General features: G+C 33.5%; 1 protein-coding gene across 3 annotated transcripts in view; it reads left to right on the plus strand.

Moving 5' to 3' along the window:
- Nucleotides 1-22,222, plus strand: part of Gulp1 (GULP PTB domain containing engulfment adaptor 1) — a 212,881-nt gene extending 190,659 nt beyond the window's left edge. For all 3 annotated transcript variants that reach the window (XM_090354453.1, XM_090354452.1, XM_090354454.1), the window contains exons 8-12: nucleotides 4,540-4,656; nucleotides 5,333-5,425; nucleotides 13,852-13,990; nucleotides 17,255-17,349; nucleotides 20,542-22,222. In XM_090354453.1, coding sequence (XP_090210579.1) covers nucleotides 4,540-4,656; nucleotides 5,333-5,425; nucleotides 13,852-13,990; nucleotides 17,255-17,349; nucleotides 20,542-20,613 — 516 coding nt within the window. In that variant the 3' untranslated portion in view covers nucleotides 20,614-22,222. The remainder of the gene's footprint in view (nucleotides 1-4,539; nucleotides 4,657-5,332; nucleotides 5,426-13,851; nucleotides 13,991-17,254; nucleotides 17,350-20,541) is intronic.
- The last annotated feature ends 485 nt before the right edge of the window (nucleotides 22,223-22,707 follow it).

Genomic DNA, 22,707 nt, shown 5'->3' on the forward strand with positions numbered 1-22,707 from the left:
AATCAAATAGCTAGATCGGAGATTCCTGAGGTAATGGAAATTTTCTGGATGGTTGCATTGATAACCGATATTCTGGTTGTTATTTGCACTACAATTTTGTAATATTTCTCCCCTGGGCGAAAGTATGTTCAAAACCTTCCAGTAGTATTTCTTATAATTTTATGTAAATCTGAAATGATCACATAATAAATACTTTAAACAAAAAAATAGGTTCGGGCCTATTTGGACCTGTTGATCTTACCTTAAGCAAATATAGGCCAGAAAATTACACGACAATTCCCAGAGAAACAAATCTAAATAATTATAGAAGCATAAATATATAGTTTAACCAATATGCAGCATGACTGAAATTTAATTTCCAGTCATGGTGTTATATTATGAAGATTTCATACTTACATAACTTCAATAGGCATCTATTAAAAACAAAAACATTCAAATAGAAACTTCTTTGTGATGACTGAATTCACTTCTGAATTTAGTAAGTCAAATGTAATCATTGTCAGCCAGTTAATTATTATTTCCTTTTCAGAAATTTTTGGAATGTTTGTAATGACACATTATTCATTATATTACCTTTGAAGTAATTTAACAGTACTTCCCAATAAAGCTTAGAAATTACTACAAAACATTTTGCTGTTATGACATCAAATGAACAATGTAACAGGGATTTAACCTGTTATGCAATAATTAATTCTTTGTAGAAAAATGGCTCATTGTCAAAATAATCACATATAAATAATAATAATAATAGAAGTCAGTTCACCCAGTCCTTCCTTATCATTGACTTACAAGAAGTTTTTTTTTTACATATAATGCTATAGGCTGCCCTTTAGAATATTTTGAAACAGCCCTTTTTGAGTATTTAAATAAACTGTGAGAAAGATAATAAAAGTTTCTTAATTTTGTCTTGAACAAAAATGCTTAGGGACCATGTCCAGGCCCCAGGTTCAAGCCTCAGAACTGACAAGCAACAGCAGTAACAATAAAGAATCAGCTTTGTGGGACTATAAAGTTTCTTCCAAATAAGAATCTGCTGCAATCTCCATTTTTATTAGGAATTACTAAAGGTCTTTGTCTCATAAAGCTATTTTAAGATATATAGTGATGCATATTTGATTTATAAACTTTAGAAATTAAATTACAATTAGAGGATTCTAAACACATAAATAAATGTTGTGTTTATTAAAAAATCATTTTCTGCTATCTGAAAAAAAATCCTCAAATGAGATTTAATATGTGTATTACAATTTTGAGAAGCCTGACAAACTTCAGGATATCTATCCATCATCCTTCTGCTTTTAGTTATACTGTAGATTACATATGAAAGAGGAAATAAGTGAGGCAATTCATAGGTCTTAAAAATTGACAGAAAATTAAAAGACACATGGTATTATTACATATAAATAAAAAAATCCCTGAATTCATTGGAGCTCAGAAGATACTATGAAGACTTCACAAGAACATTTGTAGCTTTTTTATTCAATAACTAAAAAGACACAATGAATGCCCATCAGCAGAAAACTGGAAAAATTATTGGCTGTAAATCTATAACACAGAAAACTAAATCATCAATGAAACAAATGAAACATTGTGACATATGTAAAACTAAAAAAACATTGTTAGCAAATGCATCCAGACACCAAAGCATATATACCAAATGATCCATTTTCATAGATACCAAAAAGAAGTATAATTGATTGAGTCTTAGAAAATAGAAAAATGGTTACTCATGAAAAATATGACGATTAAAAATAAACATAGGATACTTTCTGAGGGGATAAATACATTTTATATGTTTAATAATGTGATCATTATCTAACATGGAAATATATCTAAATTTGTGACTGTACGATGCTTACCTATGCATTTCACTATATATGAATCTTAACTTTCCTAATCATTTCCTCTCCAAAATGCAAAGGTTTGAGAGTCATGAATTCTGTCCCTGAACTCCAAGTTTTTGCTCTCACTAATGAGACTTAGGCAAGTTATACCACGGTAGAAAACATGCAGAATTTCAGTTTCCTTTTCTGTGAGTTATAATCCTCTTCCATACAGTGATGATAATACATTTGGGGGTAACATGCTCAGAGTATGTACCAGGTAGCCATGTTCTCAGTAAGTGTTAATATAAAAAGAGATATTTTTTGCTGGTGGTGGGCCTTGAACTCTGGTCTGGGTGCTGGTTGCTGTCCCTGAGCTCTTTCAGCTCACGACTACCACCCTACCCACTACTCCTGAAGCCACAGCACCATTCTGGTTTTCTGGTGGTTAATTAAAGATAAAAGTACCATGGACTTTCAGGTCCAGCCTGGCTTTGAACCACGATTCTCAGATCTCAGCCTTCTGAGTAGCTGTTGGCATGAGCCACCAGTGCCTGTAGAGAATATGCTTTTATTAAAGTTCTTATAAATAATACAAATGATCAGTGTGCTATCTTTAAACATATTGAGGACTTGAACATGTCTTAGTAAATAAATGCATTGGACCGATAATTTAACAAATTGAAAAGTGAACTATATTTTAAATACCTTTATTTATTTATTTATTTAGTATTTTTATTGTCGGGGTATTGTATAGAGTGGTTACATTTACATTTGTCAGGTGGTAGGTGCATTACTTCTCACACATTGATAACCCTTCTATGTTTTTGTCCCCATTTCTTTCTCCTCACTCCCTATCAATCATCTTGTTTTCCCCCCTTCCCTTTCCTATTTCAAATAAACAAATTAATGTATATACAATATATCAGGTAACAAAGTCAGATATAGTAACAATATGAGATCAACCAAAGGACAAAAAAGAGAAGAAAAATATCATAGTACATTAAGAACAATAACCACAAAAGATAAACCTGTTTTCATATCCTAGAGATCCTTTCATCCTGTGTGACTCTATGTACCTACGTTTAAATACATTTACGTTCCAGACTGGCTACCTGGGTTTTGTTCGTTAGCTTTTTCACTCAAAACTGGTGCTTTACCAATTTATCCACACAGAATTCCATTTCAATCTTCTTTTCTGGTTACTTTGACAAAAGAGTCTTCTAGACTTTTTCCTGACTCCAAAACCTTGAGCCATGATTATTAAATCTCAGCGTATTGAGTAGCTAAGATTACCTTCCTGAGCCACTGTTGCCCAGCTTTTTTCTATAGTTTTACATCACACATGGTTGTGCTACATTGCTTTGTGCACAAATTTTGCATTTTATTTAATTATGTTAAATTCTATTTTATAGTTCAAATTTTCCTTAAGCTTATAATGTAGCAGAATATATCAATGCCAATGAAATAATGTAAATCTTAAATTCTATAACACACTGTTTGAATCTCAGTAGCCTAACAAGAGCATAGGGACTTCAATATTTAATGTTATTTTAGGGATACTAATTAATGTAACTACTAATTTAATGTTATTCCTAGTTTCCATATAGAAATTAATCTCACTAAATTGCTTATCATTCATGAAACTGAATAATTCCTTTACCAAACTTCATTTTAATGACAATAAAGTAGAAAAAGAAGCCTTATTTTCAGTTTATATTAATGCAGCATACCACAAAATAGATGGAGATAAAAATGAACTAGGGATGTGCTTATTGACTATGGATCTGGGCAGTCTCTAGTTAGCAGATCAGAGAGTGGAAATTTTGACCAGGCCAACTTCAGATGATTGCTGCATTTTGTTCACTTAGCCTTGTTTTACAAAAGAAAAAAAAAAAGAACTGTTTACCCTTACTTGTGTTAAATTTTAAATTTCTGATTTCATCCCACATATTTAAGATGTGACTATCCTGAATTTGGAAACAGTCACTTCCACCAGGCAATAATTAACATGAACTAAGTAGCCAGGCTTGGTCCCTTCAGCTAAGACTTACCTCAAGTTTTCCAAAGGAACCACCCAGTTGGCCTCTTTCAAATTACCTTCCCAGAATTTAACAAACCCTTCTCACCAGGAAAAGAAAACAAATACTACAAGGGAAAGAAAAACTGCACCGGACACTGTACCTTCCATTAATAGATGATAGATGTTTAAGAAAATACCTAAGGAAAATCCCACAAATGAAAGAGATGAAGAGCTGGGCTTGAGGAACTCTTCCTTCTAATTCCATTGGTAGCCTCTTCCAGTGTTTGTTTTTGTGCTGGACCAGGATTGAACTTAGGGCCTGGGTGCTATCCTTAGGTGCTTTTTTATTAAAGTTTAGCAGTCTGTCATTTTTGGTACAGTTCCAATTCTGGCTTTATGGTAGTTAAGTGGAGATCGTAAACTTTCAGACCTAGGCTTAATTCTAACCGTAATCCTCAGATCTCAGCCTCCTGAGTAGCTGGGAGTACAGGTGTGAATCACTAGAGCCCGGCCTATATATTTTTAAATAAGTCTGTCAAGTTGTAGATATATAGCTCATGTGCTGTATTATTTTGAAATAATTCCTATGGATGTCTAAGATCAATTAATATGAATTTTGCTTTAATTGATTCAAAAAACAGTATGACATATTATTATTAAAATGGGAATTTTCTTTGTCTGATTTTTACAAAGGCTGAAGAGATAACTTTAACAATTGGCCAAGCATTCGATCTGGCATATAGGAAGTTTCTAGAATCTGGAGGAAAAGATGTGGAAACAAGAAAACAGATTGCAGGGTTACAGAAAAGAGTGAGTAAATTAAACCTGTCATTTTATATTTGTGTCATGTACAACCAGCAAGCTTACATAGCATCAAACAAGTTAATTGAGCCGTGGTTAAATTTCCCTCAAACTAGTTGAAAGTGCTTTCACTGTGTTCTTATAAGTTTTTGTATTCCTGATCCCCTACGGCTTTTTTTTTTTTAAAGAAGTATTTTGTATTGAATCCCCACAAGAACTTAGTGTTCTCATGTGATTTTTGCTTCACTTTCTGATGCTTCTCATGGGGATCAGAGCAGCAGAAGCAGCAGATGCTGGGTAAGTGTTTCCCCATGCACATCGGATTCCTTTGTAATTACATTATACCCAAATCAGCAGGACCAAATTTCACTGTCATGTGGTCACATTGCAAGATTATGGGTATACATTGCTCAGTGCAATGAGAACATGCAGAGATGACACATTAGGAACATAAAATTTGCACATACACACAATGTATTTTAAATTTAATGTGTCTCTACAATGACCTAGAATCCGTCCCAGACTGCCCATGCTCTTTCAAGTAATTATCTGCCTGGTACAATGGAGCACATTAAAATTCTAACTAGTATAAAATATTACCTGTTAAATTAGCTAATATAAAGACCAATCTCTTTCAAACAAAAAAAAAATTCTCAAATTTACTCAATGGCCACTTGCTTTTTAGATCCAAGACTTAGAAACAGAAAATATGGAACTTAAAAATAAAGTACAAGATTTGGAAAACCAGTTAAGGATAACTCAAGTATCAACATCTCCAGTAAGTATATTGAATATGCATATGTTTCATTTCAGGTAAGATTTATAGAATGAGTCATCAATTCTTCAGTCATTCAAACAATAATTGATGATCAATTATTTAAGCATGGAGAGAGGCATGCCTTATAAAACACGGTTAATTAGGAGGATTAAGTCATCTAGGTGGAAAAGCGCAGAGTTATGTTCCCTTTCTTATTTCACGATACATTTTCTACTAATTCAGACCTGACTTTGATAGTAAGGTTTTCTCTTTGGAGGTCACTGAGTTTAGAGGCAATGATCTATGCCTGTCTGTTCCTGCAGAGCTGAACTTCGTTACAGAAAATGGAATGAAAAGATGACTGAATATTGTTTCTGCTAATACATAGCAAGGTTCCCACTGGGAGAAAAGCAATTTTACTGCAGACTTGAAAATGAGTGACTGTCTCATCAGACTACAGTCAAGTATTTGTAGTTAAATTATTTCCGACTAGTTGCAAGTTTGAAGTCCAATTTTTTCCCAATATTTACTATATGTGATATCCTCACATAAGTTTTAGCAAAGGCATTTTTTTCAAGAAGGTGGAATTTAAGGCACTATTTTTCAATGCCAAATAATATTTGCAAAAATCTGTTTCATCTCTTTGAATCTGCTGCTCTGCTGATAGTCTCTCTTAACATATATGTTCTTCATTTAAAATATTTAGTATCTAGTTTATGTCCTGGTACTGTGGCATGAAATGCAACTGTAAGAATTTTTTTTAAAACTGGAAAACTTTTGGGGCCAGGAGTTTGGCCTAGTGGTAGAGTGCTTGCCTAGCATGCACGAAGACCCGGGTTCAATTCCTTGGTATCACATGCATAGAAAAGACGCTGGAAGTGGTGCTGAGGCTCAAGTGGTAGAGCTCTAGCCTTGAGAAAGTCCAAGGACAGTGCTCAGACCCTGAGCTCAAGCCCAGGACTGGCAAAAAAAAAAAAACTGTAAAACTTTTATACAGTGTGTGTGTGTGTGTGTATGTGTGCATGTGTGTGTGTGCGCGTGCGCGTGCGTGTGTGTGTGTGTGTGTGTGTGTGTGTGTGTGTGTGTGTGTACATGCATACGCGCACCACACAGCACCAGACTAGTTCATCATGAAGAAGAATGGCTCTGTAAGAACTTCAGGGCTTAAACTCATCAAGGAAATAGTTCAAGTATTTATTTTATTTTATTTTATTTTCCATGTTCCAAACTGAGAGTCTTTCCATTATTTGCATAGGGTTGATAAAAGTAAAGATAATATTGTTCAGAACAGAGAGGTTGGGAGCGAAGTATTGTACCTCTGGAAAGTACAATGAGTTACTGAAGGATAACATTCTGGTTTGTAAGAGTTATAAGGAGGTAGCTGTGTCTGAGAGTAAATCCAAAACTTGTGACTGGTGTGTCCTCTGTCTTTGAGGAAAGAAAACAGAGTTTTCCCAGTAAGGGCACCAGGTTTGAGGGGTCCAACGAGGATTGAACACATTATTCAAACTGATTCCCTCCATAGTTTGTTTTCTGTCAGCACAGCAGACACTTTCATGAACTAACTAGCAATGGGGTAACTGAGAAGAAAGTAGGCCATGGTTGGCATTATGAACTTGCACTGGTGATGTGTGGTTAGCCAATTAATCACAGATATGGTGAAGGGAGAACAGAACCAAATCTTGCTTTGGTTTCTTTGACTATTTACCCATGAAACATAGACTGCAAGTATATGAATTTACCTAGGTATTGTTATTGTACAGTAATTACACAAAAACATGATAAAATTAGTCACTAAAATATGTTAGTTCTTATGAGGTTAGGATATATAATAACTATTTTCTGTACTGTATTTATCCCAATGTATTCTACTTCAAATATTTCTATTTCAAATAAACAAATAAATGTATATACAATACACTAGGTAACAAAATAAAATACAGTAACAATATGAGATTAACCGTAAGGGCAAAAAAAGAGAAGAGAAATAACATAGTATATTAAGAGCAACAATTACTCAAGATAAAGCTCTTGTCTCCACTCTCTAGAGTACCTTACTTTTAGTCTTATCCTATATGACCTTATGTACATAGCTTTTGAGCTATTGTAATCCTCTGCTGGGAGAGTCCTAGATACATACTAATTATTACAAATGATAGAAACCATAAAGCCTATGTCCCTTTGGGTCTGGCTTTGTTCACTTAATATGATTTTTTACAAGTCTTTCCAGTTCCTTACAAATGGGGCAATATCAATCTTTCTCATGGCAGCATAGAATTCCATGTGTATAAATACCACATCTTCTTGATCCAATCATCTACTGAGGGGCATCTGAGTTGGTCCCATATCTTAGCGATGATAAGTAATATTGCAATGAACATTGTTGTGCTAGTGGCTTTAGTATGACCTGTTTCTGGATGTTTGGGTAAATATCAAGTAGTGGAATTGCTGGGTCATAGGGGAGCTCTGTGTTTAGTCTTTTGAGGAATTGCCATACTGCTTCCCATAGTGGTTAAATGAATTTACACTCTCACCAATAGTGTAGTACATGCATGTATTTTTAAAGAGATAATTAATATTTTTGTTTTTCAGTTTTATTTATATATCGCTTAAGTACTTTTAGCATTCCATTACAGCTATATTTAAAATGAGCTCCCAGGGTTTTTTTGTTTTGTTTTGTTTGTTTTGTTTTTTTGTTTTGGTCTTATTTTTTGGTTTTGCCAGCCCTGGTGCTTTTTGCCACTCAGGACCTGAACACTGACCTTGGGCTTTCTCAAGGCTAGAGCTCTATCACTTGAGCCACAGCAGCACTACTTCCAGCTTTTTCTATGTATGTGGTACTGAGGAATCAATCCCAGGGCTTTTGTGCATGCTAGGTAATCACAAATTCCCAGGCCCCAATTTTATGATATTACAAAGAAGTTATATTCCCTGTAATTATTTAATATGAAAAGTTACCATGCCTATAAAATTTGCTTTTGAAATTTATTATTGATTTAAACTACTGAAATTTTATTTAAAAAGTTAAGATGATTAAAATATAAATTTAGCATATAAATATCTCTCATTTAATAGCTCACCGTAGGTTTGAAGTAAAACTCGTTTCTGTTAAGTCAGAAATGTTTCATATTTTTCCTTATAAAATTTGAATCTTGTTTTATAGGACACAAGGCTAGACCACAAAGCACCTCACAGGGTGGCTCATAGATAGCAAATAGACCCTAGACCTTCTTTGTCTTTTTTGAATTCAGAAAACTGATGGAGTGAATACTGCAGAATTACTGACATTCTCAGCAGTTTGTTAAAAAAAATAGAGACAGTGTTCCCTCCATTAATTAGAAAATTGGAATGACTTTTGGATCCCATAATGCACATGAAAATTATAACAGAGGTGAGATCAACATTAGACCCTCAGTAAGCGTGCAGATGACGATAGACGTGCACAAGCATCTACTCTGACTGAATGTTCACGTCTTAGTCTGAAGTTTCAGCTTCAGGAAATTGAAATTGCCTTTGATAATGTGCATAATACATATCACTGTATCACGCTGAGATTGTAGAAATCTCAGTGCATTCTTAAATGAACATTCAGATACACTGGAAAATTTCCGTTACTTGACTTTGCTGTTTGCTTTTCTGCTGTGCTTTAGTGGTTTGGCAATAGATTAGAGGTTGGGCTTTCAGCATTTGGTACTGATTACTTAGGAACAATCTGATTTCCATTCGTTACATTCACATGGCAGTGTTCCTTGTATTTATATTAGAAAAGAGGTTTATTCTGCCCTTCCAGCCCTGTGAACACCTCAGAAGATTATTGCATTATCTATGCATACACACCAAGTTAAATCGAATTGTTCTTCTATTGACTCATTACTGAGTGTTAACATTTTGCCATAGTGGCTCTAGACATCTTTAAACAAATCAGACTATTGTGAGGAAGTCAGATGAATAAAATTATAGTTCTGAGGAATATTGGACATCCTACTGCAGGTCAAAACAAAATGTCTCCCTTTCAATGAAACCTAGTGTTGATAAAATTCAACTTTTTCATAATCAACACTGTAGCCACTGATTATACTTGATAAGACCATTATAATCTAAAATGTGTATTTTCATTGTGGATAAACAAGCTTACTTATTTAATTTTCCACAGTGCTCTCTCAAGTGTTTTTGAAGTCAAGATGGGTAAGAGCAGATTGTGAAAACTCTCAATTACACAAGACACCCAACACAAGTCTTTAAACAAAGACAAAGTTGAAAATGAGAACATTCGGTGCCCACAATAGCTGATTACTACTTCCCAACTTTACTTTTATAATTGCTAGTTTCAAAAAAGATGACTTGGAAGAAATAAATTCTATTTAAATGAAAGTAAATATGTCTCTTGTCTAGCTCTGAGGAGAAGTACCTGATGAAATAATTTTACCACTCTTTTTCTGTGTGATCTGTGGAGAGACACAGCATTTAATCTAAGTGCCTTTTGTACTAATCTTAATATGATAGTTTGTTCCTTTAATATTTTAATATAAACCAAGCATGAATCTATAAACACCAGAACTACTTTTCTGGTGGTATAAATTCTAAATCATCAACTAATCATTTTTAAGGATTATTTTAAAAAGCCTTGTTGAAAACATACCATGAAAAGCAACCTGGCAATCTAGAACAATCTGCTAGAGCATTTTGTGCTATGATTATTTTGCTCATATTTAGGGTAATTTATAATATTTCAGTTTCCTAACTAAAAAAGTTAACAAGTTCATCATTATTTAAATTATAAATTTAAAGGAGTTTACTTTTAAAATATAATCCCAAGTGAAAATTTGAATGTCTAATTTTTTAATGACTGTGAGAAATGATATTTTAGTCTGGAATTTATTTTATATTTAAAGAGTCTGGAAATCTATGCTTCCAATATAATTAATAGAAGAGAATTTCAAGATAATTAAAATTCAATGTCCTAGTATTTCTATAGATATGTTACCTCAGATTTTATATAATTTAATGCAATTAGTTTGTTGTTGTTTAAATATACCTAGTAGCTAATGATAACTTTCCATCTCTGTTGTGATATTTATCTTATTTCTCTTTTTTATTTTTATTTTTATTTTTGGGTGGTGAGGTTTGAACTCTGGCCTGGGCTCTGTCCGTGATCTACTCAGCTCAAGGATTATCTAACATGTTGAGCCACAGTGCCACTTCCAGTTTTCTGGTCATTAATTGTAGCTAAGAATCTCAAGGACTTTATTGGCTAGTCTGGCTTTGATCCCCAATCCTCAAATCTCAGCCTCCTGAGTAGCTAGGATTACAGGTATGAGCCACCAGCACCCAGCTAAAAATGTATATGTCCTTGAAGATTGTGACATGGAATTCTCAGCATGAAAGGTTCACTTAAGCAATTGCTGGAAGCACTTCTGTTTATCAGTCCAAAGCACTTGATTTCTAGCCATTAAGCCAAAAACAGTGAAATAAGCCTTTCTAGTAAAGATCAAGCTATTATTATCTAAACAATGAACTTAATGTCTCTAAGAGAGAGTAAGAGAGAGAGAGAGAGAGAGAGAGAGAGAGAGAGAGAGAGAGAGAGAGAGAGAGAGAGAACATTTTCAACCTTTTGAAAATAATCTATTTTAAAAAGTTGCTCCTTAAACCTTGAACTTATTCATATCACACAACATATTTAATCTAGTGACAAAAATTCCTCCTGTGCATCTACACATTTAACCACCTAACACTGTGGTGCTGCATTGGGAAAGATAAGCTGGGCTTGGTTCTCATCAAGTATTCTATTTAATTCTCTGACCTGATTTGTTTCTAGGTTAGGAATATCAAACAAAAATGTCAACAAAGTGAAGATCATGATAAAAATGAGTGAAAAGGGATTATGTAGGTAGTCCTGGGTTAGAGATTGCCCCAACCTATCAGAGTCAACCTAATAGTCAATGCTGGTCAGTGATTCTCATCTCCATCCAGTGTATCTTGATATCTCAAGCAAGCTCTGGATTTTTTAATATGGAATCTCTTTAGACTGATCTATAAGCCACTTAGTTCAGTATTTTAAAACTCAATACTTGAAAAATAAAAATCCCAAATAAATAATTTATGACTGGAAGGATCTTTAAGACTGTTGGAGAGAGAAACTCAATACTCAGATTACTGCCATCACCAGACACTACTACTTTACTTTGCTATGCAAAAGTAGTTTAAATCAGAATTATTTGAACACTTGATTTTTTTTTGTATTACATGTAATCATTCTTCTATTTTACTTTTGTGCTTGAACTTAGGTCCTGAAAACTGCCCATGAGATTTTATCTAAAAGCAAATGCTCTACCACATGAGTCACAGCTCCACTTAAAGGCTTTTCTTGGTAATTTATTGAATATTAAGAGGATCATGAACTTTCTTTCCCATGCTGGCTTTACACTGCAATCCTCAACCTCTTGTGTAGCTGAGATTATAGGCATGAGCCACTAGCAACCACAACCAGCTGTAATCTTTATTTTTCCACTTACTTTCCCAGAGGAAAGAGCATCCTGAGAAAACATGGTATGTGAACAATAGCCATACTGGAGCACCTTTACATTAAGCTATTTTGGTTGGCAGTTCGGAAGCAGCTGGGGAAGATTTTCTGGCTAATGTATTTCATATGTTATGTCAACAGAAAAATAAATAATTAGGCCTTATATGCATATTAATAGAGTGAAATATAATTGGGAATATTGAGATTTACTTCTAAACTAAATCTTTTATTCACCTGAAATCTCTTAATTTTCCTCTGTCTCCAGAAATGTGGAAGGTGGTAGTTGCTGGGTAATAGATGTTCCTCAAACTTTTTGATCCTTATTTTAGTTCACTAACTTTGACAGTTAGGTTTATTAGAAGTCACATTTTATTTCCTGCATCAAAATCCTATCAATATTGGATGAAAGTCTTTGTGCACTGCGACTTTTAGCTCAGGAATAAAACTCCAAAGGCCAAGCTACAGACATGATCCTTCAGTCTGAACATCAGAAATAACAAAACCCATAAAGCCTTATAAAGGAAAGCTGACCTTTCTCACACCACTCAGTACAGAGTGAAGTGGCTGAGACCTAAGTCCCACTTGCCAGCCATACTCTTATGTGTATCTGCCTTTCTGGCCTTGATTCAGAGCCCTCTATTAGAGCACTAGGCCAAAGGCCCACTGAAATGCTTCTGCCTACACTGTAGTCTTCTGAATATCTTGTAGACACTTTCTCCTCTACAATTTAGTATTCAGTAATTTCTGGTCCTAGTCTTTTCTTTTCCCTTTTCCTTCTCTCTGACCATTTCTGCAAAACATCCTGAGAAATATTTTTTGCCCAGGCTCTATCAGCTATAAGCCAGAGCCTGACTTGTCTAATGATACTTCTGACCTTTGTTCAGTGAGATTTAATGTGGAGACAATGGATGGGATGGGACAGGCAGTTTCTTTGTGTTTTCTTGCTTTTAGGACTGAAGTTAGTGAACAAAGGTTTCCTGAAAAGGAAAGAGATGACAGCTGTTTTTCTGCATAACAAAATACATTAATGATATTTTAATGGTATTTTAATGGAGAAGCAAATCTATCACTCCATACATATAATCAGCTCATTTTGTCATCACTTGGATTATCTATAAATCAGACATGCATGTGTTCTGAGAAATAACCAGTTCATGATCTAATAAGAAAAGTAGGCTTTTTTCTGTGTCTCTCCAAAAGGGATTTCTCTCTTACTCATGATCAGGTTAGGCAGTTTCTATAGGAGATTATACTTAGATATTTTCCTTCTTTTGACAAGATTAATGATTAATTCCTGGCTGCAATATAGGATTTTTAGTTCCCCTGCATCTGTTCACTATTGACCCAGCTTCTACTAATTTTGGTAGTACATTGGTAATTATTAGTTTATTTCATAAAATGACTATTTATTACAAAAACTTAAAATTTCTAGTAATGAAATATAATACAATGTATATATTCAGTTGTCATTCTACTTATAAAGTCAAGTTATGATGTACTTTAAGAATATAAAAATATTCATTGCATTTGAATTTGTGTAATTGGAAAAGCAGGTTAATATGTCAATTGTTTCTGTTTACTATATCACAGGTACTATATTTTATGAAGTTCTCCACATTTCTAATTTTCTGATAAATATGGCTATTGTTTTTAGATACATAAATGTGCATCCATTGTTGTTTGTCTATCTACACCAACATTGCTGCTGTCTTTGGTGGCATTTTTTTTTCAGAATATTTTTAGAGAAATTTTCTTTTATTTTTTTCAAACAAATGTTTCACATTAAACTGTGAAAGTGTCCATACTTTTGTTATTAAAATATGCACAGTAAGTTTATGGTTCAACTGAATTCACTTATAAATTCTGTAATTCTATGAAGTACGTGTCTTCATGAAATAGAACCCTAAACATATCATCACCATTACAGGCAGGCAGTGTGACATCTAAGTCTCCCTCCACTGACATCTTTGATATGATTCCATTTTCTCCGATGTCACACGAGTCTTCCACACCTGCACGCAATGGCACACAGCCACCTCCTGTACCCAGTAGAGCTACAGAGATCAGTAAGTGTTCTAAGTAAATCAGTCTGTCTTGCTGTATTCATATATACTTGAAATGTTTGGCACTGTGAGAAATGACAAGCTCATTAAACATTGTAGTACAATTTCATGTATGTACTGCATCTGGTTAATTGTTTATGGTGATAAGTTGTAGAAAAATATACTACTAATGGCATCCATATTTACAAGTGAAATTTACTGTATGAAAAAATTATATCTTGGTGTACATTTATTGAACCAGTAATAAAATTAGTTGATTATTCAGTTACTGGGATTAGCGTTATATTTTGAAGGTTTTACTTTGATAAAAAATAAGTGATAGTAATAATTTGAGTCTTCTTAACGTGTTTAATAGAGGATAAAGGATGAGCATATTATTATTATTTATTATTATTATAGAAAATACAGGTATCCTTGGTGAAAAATATATGGATTATTAGAATTTCATGATTTGTTTATATATTAACTTTCTAAAATGTTTCCCTTTGGTACTCAAGACACTATAAAGACATTGATTTTTGTGACTCATCTTCAAGGAACATTGAAATCGGTCCTTTCTGATGAATTAGAAAATATTTAATAGATATTTATTTTAAGTATTTTGGCTGTATATTGATTGATACACTCTGTCACAGAAACTAAAAGAAATATTTTCAATGGCTAGGAGTCTCTCTCTTAACCCTGTAGGAAATCTGAAAAAAATGAAAAATTTGCTTATTAGTATTTATTGCATTTTTTCTTTAACTCACATGATAATTTTTTTAATTCTGAACTTTTACCCAAGGACTCTAATACCAGTCTGGATAGTTTAGTTCTTTCTGTCTACGGAACTTAGAAGTACACTGTTGTTATATATTTTTTATAAATGGTTATATACATTTTGTTTTACATAGTATTAAGGACTTTAAGGATTTTATTTAAATAAAACCTCAAAACATAGGAAATAAAAGCAAAAAACAATAGACATGGTATTGCATCAAACTAAAATAAGATTTCTGTAGAATAAGGAAACAATAGAGAAGAGCCACCTACAAAATAGAAGGACGTATTTTAAATTATTCTTTGTGATACATAAGTACTAGAAGCACCCCTGAAGCAAAAAAATAAAATAATAACCATCAAATCTCTCAAGTAGGGCCAGGAGTTTGGCTTAGTAGTTAAAGTGCTTGCCTAGCATGCACGAAGACCCGGGTTCTATTCCTTGGTACCACATACATAGAAAAAAGCCGGAAGTGGTGCTGAGGCTCAAGTGGTAGAGCGCTAGCCTTGAGAAAGTCCAAGGACAGTGCTCAGGCCCTGAGCTCAAGCCCAGGACTGGCAAAAAAAAAAAAAAACAACAACAACAACAAAAAAACCCAAATCTCTCAAGTAAAAAGTATGTTTACACTCAGCCATAATGACAGTAATCCTGGCTACTCAAAAGTCTGACTTGGAGGATCACTGCTCGAAGCCAGCTCAGGCAAAAATGTGCATGAAACTCTTACCTTCAAGTAACCAATGAAACGATCAGGAGTGTAAATAGATACGGCTCAAATGGTGAAGTGCTAGCATTGAGCAAAAGAAACTCAGGGAGAGTACTCAGGTCCTGAGTTCAAGACCAAGGGAAAGGTATACATACAGACAAAATGTTGGCATTGCACCTAAATAGACATGCATTACAAGATATAGAAATGTTCAACAGGTACATGGAAAAGATTTAACATCTTTAACCACTAAAATGTCATCAAAACCACAGCAAAATATCACTTCAGTTAGAATGACATAGTCAAAAAGATAATGATACCTAGAATTGGTAAGGGCATGGAGAAAAGGAAATTCTAACACACTGCTACAAGTAGGCATTCATTGTCTAATAGTTTGTTCATTAAAAAGTAAAATAAATACCATGTCATTAAGCTGTTTCAGTACTTAGTAAGGTTCAAGGGAAATCAAGTCAGTATGTCTGAGAAACATCTGTATAACTATGTTAGCACTATTTTAAAAATAGCCAAGAATGGGAATTTTTGCCAAGTCTGGCCTTGAAATGCAATCCTACCATTCTCTGCCTTCTGAGTAACTGGGATTACAATTGTGTGCCATTTCATCTGCATGATTTTTGTTTATTATTAGTTAAAATTAAATTTAAAATCAGAAAGTTTATTTCAAATCAGCAAAACCTTATTTCATTGTAGCTACATCTATCAAAGAGATACAATTTTATGCAAAGCAAGATAATGTTCCTTAAATTTTGTCTGGGTAAAATATGAAATAAAAGTATACAACAATGGGCCAGGGGAATGACCTAGTGGTAGAGTGCTCACCTAGCATGCACTAAACCCTGGGTTTGATTCCTCAGTATGACATACACAGAAAAAGCCAGAAGTGAGATGGGCACAGTGGCTCAAGCCTGTAATCCTTGCTACTCAGTATGCTGAAGTCATGGTGCAAAACCATCAGGCAATAAAGTCAATGAAACTTTTATCTCCAATTAACCACCAGAAAACCGAAGTGGCTCTGTGGCTCATGGGATAAGGCTGTAGCCGTGAGTTGAAGAGCTCAGGGACAACCCCCAGGCCCAGAGTTCAAGTCCCACAACTGACAATTTTTTTTTTTTAAAGTCAGAAGTGATGCTGTAGCTCAAGAGTAGAGCACTATCATTGAGAAAGTCCAAGGACTGTGTCCCAGCCCTGAGTTCAAGCCCCAGGACTGGCAACACATACACACACACACACACACACACACACACACACACACACACACACACACACACACACACCAGGGGGTAAAATCACTTACTAAACTTACTAATCTACTCAGTCCTACACATTGCTTGACTATCATTTTGCAAGTCATATATAAATAGAATTGGAGATTCAGTTGTGGGTTTGTCCCATTACTACAAGAACTAAAAAAGGGAATTAGAGAAATCTTAGTAAATACTTCATTAACTTTAGAAAAGTTAAAATGCTACCATAAAATGTAGGTGTGATATTATCAAAAATTGATAAGCTGTATTAAGAAATCTTCATTAAAGACACAGGACTTTCTTTGGATAGTAATACCTCACAACGAAACAGTGTTTAATACCATAAAATGAATATTTGCTAAGCTCCACACAGCCATCATAGTGTAAGTATAGCACGTAGCTTATTTGATCATATGGAGGATTATTTGTATTTATAAATCTGTATTTGTATTTATTCTTATAAGAGATCTATTATAAGAGATCTATTTCACTCCAACAGATTTCCTGTTTTTCATTTACTTAACATATTTTCCTCCTTTTAGAACGGGACCTTTTTGGAGCGGAACCATTTGACCCATTTAATTGTGGCGCAGGGGATTTCCCTCCAGATATTCAGTCAAAATTAGATGAAATGCAGGTGAGTAATTTGGCTCATAAAAGGTTTATTTCTTTTTTATTAAGGGATTTATTAACATTGATTTTTTACATCATATTTCAAATGGCATGTTTAACAAACAAGTATTTGAGAAGGGAATCTCTATGTACATCTAGGACAAGGAATGATTTATATACCCTTTCTTTAATTATTGTCACATATAATGATATTAACATGTAATTCTAAAATTCTGTATGCACTTTTAAAATAGTTCTTCATGGTTTAAATATTGAATTGTCATTCTAATGGCTCAATTTACAGTAAAAAGTAGATAGTTCCTTTTTAAAATGCAAACTGGCATGGATTATAAATAGCTTGTTGTTTTGAAATCCAGAAATTAAAGGGTTCATTTATTATAAGATTTGACCTCAGTCTTAACAATTATGAATTTCAAAACTGCAAATGGGTAGATGAAGGAAAATCTTTGTAAGAATGAAATCATTCTGTCTGAAAAGAAGCATTGTAGCTGTGGTTCATGACTTCTGAGTTCTTATTGAGAAAGCAGATACCAGTGACAACATCTTTAGGAATGTAGTCTAGCTGGGTGCTCTCTGTCTTCCTCTTCTCTCTCTCTTTCTCTTTCCTACATAATGTAGCATTTTTAAAAAAAATTCTAAGTCATCCTTTAACATTCAAAAAATTGCTCTTACAAAGCTTTATTCAATGAGCCATGACTGGTAAATAGACTTGGAAAAGGACTACAGTAAGGTTTTCTCTTTCAATTTGCTCTTCATGTTTTTAATGAAACAAAGCATAGGTAGGACCTAAACAGTACAATGAAGTCAGTCAGTTAAGTGAGACAAGGAGGACAATAACAACATGGGGGGAGATATCTCCAGGGATAATCCATTCATATTCATGTTGTGCTTTACTCCCAAACACTCTAATGATTATTATTGTAGTCCTGTTATGAATTCAGAATTATTTTACAATGCTAATAAAGTACAAATTAATAATTTGATACAATAGGAAGGATGAAATTATTTGGCTATAACCAAAAGCACAATATCATACTTCTGGTTATTTCAACAGAAATGCTTTGTGTCTGTTTCATGTTGGATGACATAAACTTTCTTTCTCTTTTCTACATTTCAAATACTATGAAACTTTCATTCAAATTTCATTACACATTAATTTTTGAAAATGTGTTGAATTTTACCAAAAGCAATTTCTTTTTTAAAAGGAATTAATTGTATTACCTTTTCCATTTAGGCAGAGGCTGCCTAGGCAAATTCATTTGTAGAAGTGAATGTGAAAGTGGACCATGAGTTCTTGTGTTTTTGTGCTTACATTTTTATGTTTGTCATTTCTAATATTTTCTTAATGTCCTTTTTTTATTCTCTTCTGCTTTCATGGTGGGTAGCGCCAGAGATGGTTGGTATACTATTTTCCTAATACTTTTAAATGGCTTACAATCCTATGGCATCTTGAATTCTTAACATTGGCATGTTTTTTAAAAATAACAGCTTATTTACAGTATTTTCATCAAAAATATTCACTTTTCTAAGCACTTGGTGGTTATTTGGAAAATACTTAAAATGAATATAACAAAAACTTAAATAACATTCATAACTACTTTGATCTTTACCCAACTGAATATAATTTGTACCTCGAGTGCTGGGAAAAAGATTTGAAAAACTCCTAAAATTATGACATTGATATTTATTCTTTTTAAAGCATTCCCTCAGAATTAATGACAAATAAAATATGGCTTGCATTTTTGAAACTAATTTTCTTCTATATTATGTTTGCATCGGTTTGCACGAACACCAATAAATAAAAGTAATTTGGGGTCACTACCATACTTCTCCCATAAACATACAAATTGACTCCCATTTCCGCTGATCCATGACCCCTCTCTGTTTCTTTTGCTCTCTCCCTCTCTCCCTTTTTCCCCCTCCCCTATCTCCTATCCTTTCTTTCTTCTCCCTCTTCTTTCTTTTCTCCCTCCTCTCACTCTCTCACAGGCTTGGCCTCTTTGCTGTAGCTGAGCTTTCTTTGCTCAAAGCTAGTGCTCTACCACTGAATCCTCAACTCCATTTCCAGTATTTTGGGTGATTAATTGGAGAAAAATGTCTCACAGACTTTCCTACTGGGATTGGCAATCTCCAAATCTCAGCCCCCAACGTGGCTAAGGTTACAGTCACGATCTATCTGCCCGTGCCATGCTGTGTGCTTCTTGTTTCTGTGTAGGCCAGTGTACACAGATTGGGGGACCAGATGTGGATGGAAGCAACTGAAAAGGCCCAAAAGAAGCCCACAGTTCTGTTAGCAAAAGAAAAAATGCAGAGGGTGGAGAAGGACAGGCTTCTTTGCCCCAAGTCTTACCAGACAAGGGCAAAAATGTTCCATGGATGTTACATATTCAAGGGCGAAAACGTTAATGGCAGCTAAATGTCTAAAATGTGTAAAGAGGAGCAAAAGCCAAAAGAGTTAAGTCACTGAAAAGCAAGAGCAGAACTTATGATGGATTATGGGGTCCATTCTCCATGGCCATGACAGCACAGAATGGCCATAAGAAAGATGCTGGACAAAGGTAATAAGGTTTTAAAAAATCAAAATGATCAGAATCTCTCATTAGTTGACACATAGCAATCTCAGCAATATCTGTAAAACCAGTGAGGGAATATTGGCATATTCTTTAGGTTCTACCAGAAAGAAAAGCTACTTCTTAAGTTTCATATATTCCTATGTTCTTCTCATACACACAAATTTCCCATATATTTAAAACATTAAAGTATCAAGGAGTGTAAGAATATTGTCAATGGAATATATCTACATGAGACTTTGATAGGTAATTATTTTGGCCAACCATTTAGGATTTGGAGGTATTTGATTTGTTTTGATTTTTTAGTGTTATTGTAGTGTTGTTGATATACAGAGAAGTTACAGTTACATGAATCAGGTAATTAGTGAGTACAATTCTTTTTTGAAGCATGTCTTCCTTTCTGTCACTCTCTCCTAGTTTTCCCTCCTATCCCCACACACACTATATGGTTCATTTTCCGCATACTCTCTAATTAGTTCCACTGTTATATTTGTTCACCCATGTTTTGATATTTTAAATTTTAAGATTTAACTTATGTTTACAGTATATTTTTACTTGCAGATTTTATTACTTTTTTATTCTGTCATGTGGTGTTCCCATTTTAATGATTTTGTTGTGTTTCACAGGAGGGGTTCAAAATGGGACTAACTCTGGAAGGCACTGTGTTTTGTCTTGATCCAGTAGACAGCAAGTGCTGATGTCAAGAAACAAAGATCCTGATTCATTAAAGTTGCTTATATACATAAATATCATTCATTATTGTTTTAAGACAGGTATTATATATGTGCCAATATATTTTTGGATATCTTAATGTTTTCAAAGTTTTTGTAGTAAAGTTTCTCTATATTCACTGTTGAACCGTATTTTTTATTTTAATTACAACAATGTATGTAATAGTTTTGTGTTCATATTTCTGTTGTAGATGAATTTATCATTGGAAATCAAATATCTACATATTTGTCTGATCTGAGTTCTAAATAATTAATACCAATGCATTCATTCTCTAGGCTGCTTATTATTCATTTCCTAAAAGCTATACTTAAAATTAATATTTCATAATTCTGAAGAGATATATCAATACCAAAGTAAACTAGTCTTCTGTTTTCAAAACAGTAAATATGTTATCATTCATGAGACATGTCATTTGTGTATAATGTTCACATCACTAGGACATTCTAAACTTTGAAAATTATGCCACCAGTTCTCAAATTTTAATTGGTAAAGTAAGAATATGAATTCCAGTGAGGATTAAGTGAAATTTAAGTAATCCTTTCTAGTTAATTTAGTTGTACTCTTATATGTTTGATTTGTTTTATAAGTAAAATCATTGAAAAATAAAACCTTGCTACTTACAAAATATCTAAAACTGCACTACTAATGTGTTAGTAACTTATATTACTGTGACAACTAAATATCATCTGATCTTATCTCATAAAAAGGGAGCAATTGATATGTATATTTCTCTGTTTAAAGTCTATTGTCTATACCTACATTATCAACTGTAGTTTTTCTCACCGAAGTTTGATGATGTCCCATTATTTTTGATATTTTAAAATATAAGAGTACTATACTGCAAAATATTTTCAAAGTATTTAGCAAATCTAAATTTGTACTTCTTGTGTTGAAATCAGAATCTTAATTTCACCAAAATCAATTTTCTGAAGAGCTTTATCATGAACATGAGCAATAAAATTTTCTGGAATCATTCTTGATTTTTTTAAAATATTTTGCTCATTGTGTACCAGGAATCATGCAGAAAAAAATATGATCAGTTTCTACTTTGTTTTATAAAAAATTAAGAAAAGTTGAATGAAAAAGTATGGACCCAGATTGGAGAGAGTCACTAAAGATAAATAGATTGTTTACAGATGGGAATTTTGTTCCAGCATTAAAGCTACATTTACACTAATTAATCAAATATGCTTATGCAGTCTTATACTGGTATGCATCTCCATATTGTTGTATGATCTATGTGAAGCTTCTCATTTGTGTTTTGTTACCAGCTAAGTTGTACCGTAATTAGAGGGCAGTATATATTTCACAAAGTAGAGTCTTTATAATTTTGGAATTTGTAAAATGAGGATTGTTTAGGAGCCACATGGCTTTTTTTTAACAGATAGAATTTGTATTTTTATTGTACTTTAAAAAGCTTTATGCAATAGGTATATATTTAGTGGGCATTTATTATTAATGGTAATACAATAGAGTACTGAGGTGATATTTGCACATTTAAGATATGTTACTTAACCAGTTTTTAATAATAGTCAATTCTGCAACTGGCATGATTAAACAGTACATAATTGGTCATTTATTTCACCAGTACATTTTTATGAAGAAAGACATAGCTAAAAATTGTATTTCTGTGTAAATTCAATGATATGTTTGATTTTGCTGAGAATAAAGGATTTTAAATAAATTATTCAATTTGTTTATTAAATAATCTCTAAATACATACAAAGCAAAGTTTCTCATTCATAAGTCAAAGCTGGGCAGGAAGAATAAAAAGAATTTTTACTAGTTATTTGAAGTGGTTATACAGAAGGGGCTCAGTTCAACAAATCAAATGGTGAGTTCAGATTGTTAGTTCAATGCATCTTCGTCAATGTCACCCTATCTGTTATTTTTTTGATCTTTCCCAATCCCATTTATAAAAGGCTACACCTGTAGCTGCATTACTTACAGCCAACATACCTTTTGTTTTTTGAGCGGATATCAAGAGTGGTGACATGCATGCTTAGCCTTGCTGGTAAGCAAGATCCTGTGGATATCCCTTTCACCGGAATATCTGTTGG

The sequence above is a fragment of the Megascapheus bottae genome, chromosome 21 (genome assembly GCF_031878675.1).
Source record: "Megascapheus bottae isolate mThoBot1 chromosome 21, mThoBot2.hap1, whole genome shotgun sequence".
Classification (NCBI taxonomy): Eukaryota; Metazoa; Chordata; class Mammalia; order Rodentia; family Geomyidae; genus Megascapheus; species Megascapheus bottae.